General features: G+C 44.9%; 2 protein-coding genes across 5 annotated transcripts in view; one reads left to right on the plus strand and one right to left on the minus strand.

Moving 5' to 3' along the window:
* LOC119164935 (complement C3-like) overlaps window positions 1-5,599 on the minus strand; it is a 71,573-nt gene extending 65,974 nt beyond the window's left edge. For both annotated transcript variants that reach the window (XM_075873353.1, XM_075873352.1), the window contains exon 1: window positions 4,751-5,599. In XM_075873353.1, the coding sequence (XP_075729468.1) occupies window positions 4,751-4,827 (77 nt within the window). In that variant the 5' untranslated portion in view covers window positions 4,828-5,599. The remainder of the gene's footprint in view (window positions 1-4,750) is intronic.
* Window positions 1-5,692, plus strand: part of LOC119164937 (CMP-sialic acid transporter) — an 81,669-nt gene that overhangs the window by 22,350 nt on the left and 53,627 nt on the right. The gene's annotated exons all lie outside the window — the stretch shown is intronic.

The following is a 5,692-nucleotide window of genomic DNA, read 5'->3' on the forward strand; positions in this document are numbered from 1 at the left end:
CAGAAAAGCCTTAGGAAAATATAATTAGAGCAAGATAAAAAGAAGACTCTGCAATGAACCAACGCAAAGTCCAAAAGTGCACAAAAGTTATAGGTGAACAAATAAATAAATACAGCACTGCCCACAACATGAAACTAATCCATTTCAATAGCAGCCAGCGTCTAATACCACACTAAGAAAGAAAAAAAGACGTAACTTCTGCAGCCCTAGTTGGCAACACGGCTCAGCGCCGAGGTACACTTAACAAGGAACTGTAATGCTCCAGTGTAAATGGTGCGGTATTTTCGTTGTGTCTGAAACACCCTACGCAAGGACGTTTCAGCAGTGCCCAAGTGTTTTCTAGATGACTTGAACTGACGTCCATACAATATAGCTACGCTAAAGCACCAAAACGCCGGCACGCGAACTTTCTGACGACATATAAATACCAAATTCGGCCTAAAATGAACCTTCGTTATGCATCGACAGAAGCCCAGCAACGTTCCAGCGACGTCGTCATCACACTTAAGCAGGCTATTGCCACGTGGCTAAACCACTTTGACATCTCATACGCCACCAGTTTGCGTGTTCATGCATGACAAATTATGAAATGGAAGCGCACAACGTAGAAGCAGACGGAAAGACAGGGACAAGCGCTAACTACCAACTGAAAGTTTATTCGGAAAAAATATGAAATATATACTAAAAGGTGATACAGTGTCAAGGCACATACGATAACACCAAAGCATAGACCAAAAATGGCAACACCGATAGAATATCTTAGTGCGTCAGCCCTACCTTACCATCGCTTACTGTGCTTTACATTGATTAGTTAACTTCTACGGCATCTGCTAATGTTTAAAAACGCTAGCTCCTTATCGGACAAAGCGATTGATGGTTTGCTGACGCAAGCCCCGTGTTCCGCTATGTGTGCTGCTTCAATTATAAGCCTTGTGCGCTCATCTTTGTGCTTTTGGAGAACTACTGTCTTATCAAATTGTACTTCACAGCCACATCTAGTGACATGCTGGGCAAGATAACCATCATTGCCGCTACGAACATTGCACGCATGCTCACGCAACCTGTCGTTGAGGCATCTTCCAGTTTGCCCAATATAACAGGCACCGCACGAAAGTATGATCATGTAAACTACGTCACTAATGCAGTTGACAAAACGGTTCCTGTGCTTTGTTTTACACCGCTGTTCCCTGTGTCTAGCGCCACATGTCAGTCTAGCCAGCTGAGAAAGCTTGTGTGGTGCAGAGGAAACTACACGCACTCCCATGCGCTGCCCCACCTTTTTCAGGCGGTGGGTAACCTGATGCATGTAAGGGACAACAGCTACTCTTTCTCTTTCTTTTTCGTGGGTCCTGTTGTCACGTCCTACTGCACCATGTCCCTGGCCATCTTTAGCTCTCCGTTTTCTACGGATACTTTCGGCCACGGACACCAAGACCGCCTCAGGATACCCTGCTGACTTAAGCCTAGCCACCTGATTGTGGAAGCTGGCCTCCATTGAATGCATACAGGACCGGTCAAGTGCATTAGTGAAACACGTACTCACTATGCCTCTTTTTACAAGTTTGCTATGAGCCGACGTGTACGGCAGAAGCGGTTTCCCCGCGCGTGGCTGGAATTCCCAGCAGGTATGTTCAGCCCTAAACGTAAGCCTGAGATCCAAAAACCTGATTGACGAGTTTTCCGGCATTTCATGGGTCAATACAAGTGGACCAAGGTATTTCTTAAAGAGAGACAACACATTATTGGCATGAGACACAAAACCTCGAGGATCACACTTCATTATGACTAAAAAATCATCAACAAATCGAAACACTTTCTTCGCTGCAGTGCTCACTAATTCTTGATTAACGGCCCTGTCCATTTTCGCCAACAACAAATCACTCAAAATTGGGGCCAGACACGACCCAATCGACACGCCCTGTTTCTGAAGATACACGTTGTCATTCCACTCTACATATGTGGAGTTGAGATACATGCCCAATAAGTCTAAAAAACCACGCGCACTCATTCCTGTGCTGTTCTGAAATGACACTCCACCGAATTGGTCAATGCATTCTTCAATACAAGTGAGCAACGCATCATGAGGTAAAGAATAGTAAAGATCTTTAACATCTATTGAGAATGCCATGAGACCTGTGTTAAACTCTTGTCGGAAAAATTCGATAACTTCATCCGACTTCTTAATTAAAAATGGGTCATTAATGGTGAAAAGCTTCATCTTATCTTGCAAAAACACGCCTACATTCTTTTGCCAGGAACCACACTCAGATACTATAACTCTAAAAGGTACATCAGGCTTATGTGTCTTAGCTGAAAAGAATAAGTTCAACGAAAGTTTATCGCACCTATCGAACTTTTTCACTAAGCCTTCTAAATTGAGTTCTCGGCACAGGTCCTTTGCTCTTGCCTTCACTTTTCGCAAATCGATGCCGGTGAACGTATCGAACACGGTACTAATGGCGGACTGCGCTTTTTCAAAATACTGCCTTTTTGTAAGCACTGCGAAACCTCCCTCCTTGTCTGAAGGCACCGCACAAAGATCATTGTCAATTAGAAAGTTGATTGTCCGGCTTAAAGGCAGGTGACTGCTGACGGGCTTACCGCGTTGAAGTATGTCCAGTCCTTCCGAGATGCACCGGCCAGAGTCTTCTTGAGGAACCTGACTAGATACACTTCTAACAATGGCTAACAGGTCCGGGGGGTCTCGCTTCTTCACAAAGGCGAATTTTGGGCCTAGGCCTAACGTCCTCTGCACAAAGTCGGGAAGCACCACTTTACCAACCAAATGCACTGTTCTTTCACTCTGTTGTTTTCTTCTGACTTCAGAACGCAGCTTCCGAAGCTCTTGAACCCATAAGGAAGCAGAGCTGTCTTCAATCCTTGCTGCGAATTCTTCAAGCCTTCTTTTCCTCTTGTGCGAACGATGTTCTTGAAGAACTTGTAGCTTGAGCGACTCCCGGTATAGTCGAGCCTGCCGATTCCACTCAGAACGCAGGATTTTGCAAACCCTGATTCCGTGACCGGTCGAAGGGCTGAACCCACCAAATAGTGCTTTCACATCTTGTGGTATGTGCCTCTTACGAATGCAGAACGCTAAAGCTCTGGCTCGGCAGGTAGCTAAAGCGATGAGAGTGATTAAAATAGTGGGATGAAGGAACACAGACGAAGGAATGCCCGAAGAACTAGAAACATAATTTGTCAAAATGGTTGATTGGGCGAGTTGGTTGGGCGAGTTTCCTCTGCACCACACAAGCTTTCTCAGCTGGCTAGACTGACATGTGGCGCTAGACACAGGGAACAGCGGTGTAAAACAAAGCACAGGAACCGTTTTGTCAACTGCATTAGTGACGTAGTTTACATGATCATACTTTCGTGCGGTGCCTGTTATATTGGGCAAACTGGAAGATGCCTCAACGACAGGTTGCGTGAGCATGCGTGCAATGTTCGTAGCGGCAATGATGGTTATCTTGCCCAGCATGTCACTAGATGTGGCTGTGAAGTACAATTTGATAAGACAGTAGTTCTCCAAAAGCACAAAGATGAGCGCACAAGGCTTATAATTGAAGCAGCACACATAGCGGAACACGGGGCTTGCGTCAGCAAACCATCAATCGCTTTGTCCGATAAGGAGCTAGCGTTTTTAAACATTAGCAGATGCCGTAGAAGTTAACAAATCAATGTAAAGCACAGTAAGCGATGGTAAGGTAGGGCTGACGCACTAAGATATTCTATCGGTGTTGCCATTTTTGGTCTATGCTTTGGTGTTATCGTATGTGCCTTGACACTGTATCACCTTTTAGTATATATTTCATATTTTTTCCGAATAAACTTTCAGTTGGTAGTTAGCGCTTGTCCCTGTCTTTCCGTCTGCTTCTACGTTGTGCGCTTCCATTTCATAATTAGTCATGTATCACCAACTCGCCCAATCAACCATTTTGACAAATCATGCATGACATTACGTGCAAGCTATCGATAGACGGTTTTACGTAGGACGAATTGGCGCCTTTATCTTCTTCTGTTGACTGAATATTTTCTCATTTTCGTACATCTCACAGTGTGAATCACAGGTCGTGATACGTATATTCCACCAACTAAACCGGTTTCACGCGTCAACGTATTCGTAACAATGCTCTCTGAGTCATTAGGGAGTTTTCGAATGGCGTACACGAATCTTTGCGTTAGCGTTTTGCACCCCTGCATGCCCATACGTCGTATGATAACCGCACGTGGGCTTCCCGTTAAGTGACGGCAATAGCGGGTGACCGCAAAACCCGTGGCGCTATCTTATTGTACGCTATATATTCGAAAGCTCCCTGATATAGACATTAAACGGCAAGGTTAACAGCCCGATTTGGCAACTCTGAAACCAATACGTAACATAGTCTATACATGTCACTAACATGATTAGTTGAATGAACACACCAGCTGATACAGATTTTCCATGATAAAACAGCGAAGTGCCGGCCACCACGGTATGGTATTTCAATACGTATCGGATGGTAAACCGCCCAGGAAAACATTTCACCATCGCAGTAATCACGTATCTTTTTCTTTTTTTTTTTTCAAATGCTTTGGCCTTCGTGTTTTCTGGGGCAACGTGACGAGATTATATAAAGTACCTCACAGAGGTTTCGAACACTAAATAAGTCACAAACAGACCGCGACGTTGTGGTGCTTCCGTGCATTACCATTCGGTAAACCGGTACTGCTAAAACACTTTAATGTTTGAAGGTACAAAACAAGCACTCACCTAAGCCTTTCCGGCAAGTAGAAAAATATGCAACAGAGCCACAGGGAAGCACCCAGTCCACGCCGCGTAGGAATCATGTTTCAGACCATGAAGATTGTTTTTTTTTCTTCTAAAAGAAAGCGACCAACGCACTTCGTTAGTGGTACCACAGTTATCCGTGTTAGCCGTCTCTTAAAGGTTTCTTCGCGACTCGCCCACTGCCTTTCGTTCGCTATCTCGCAGGCGTTTTCATTTTGTCTTTTTTTTTTTTACTAGCTTAGTACATATTATCTGGCCGTCGCTGGCCGCCGTCTCCGTTCACCGTGTAAGGCGAGACAAGCTTGCGGCATTGCCTTGTGGGACACCACAAGTTCCGCTTTCCTTTCGAAGCCGACATCGTCACTCCTTCGGTGCCCCCGAAGTGAAACAACGTGGGGCAAGCACTTGCAATGCCACGATACGGATCCGAGAGTGAACTGCCGACCACGTGACATGGCAAACATATTAGGCCTATCTTAACTGTTACGTGATGTTCGGATGTGCTGTACATTCACATCGTATCTTCTACTGTACCGCATTTTGGTGCCCTCATTGTTTTTCTTACGACATATTTTGTCTGCTAAGTGAGAAGGGTAGCTGGTGCAACCATAATGGCACCAAGCTCTCTTATTTTATCATCTTAATAATATTAATAATAATAAAAACTGCTGAAAAAGGCACCGTTCTGGAGCGCAGTGCACTGCTCAGTCCAGTGCTGTTTTTTGCTCTGTTTTGTATTCTCGCTAAGGAAAACAACTCTGATGAGACATGGATAGTAGACACAACGATAACAACGTCTTCGTTTGTGCTGGTTACTTCTTTCTCCACTCGACGACTAACTCGTCCGCTGCCGCTCCTTTTATTTTTTTCCTCGGCGCCACGCCAGAACAGTCCTTGTGGAATGACGAACGAGACATACTTCAA

This window comes from Rhipicephalus microplus, chromosome 9 (assembly GCF_043290135.1).
Source record: "Rhipicephalus microplus isolate Deutch F79 chromosome 9, USDA_Rmic, whole genome shotgun sequence".
Taxonomy (NCBI): domain Eukaryota; kingdom Metazoa; phylum Arthropoda; class Arachnida; order Ixodida; family Ixodidae; genus Rhipicephalus; species Rhipicephalus microplus.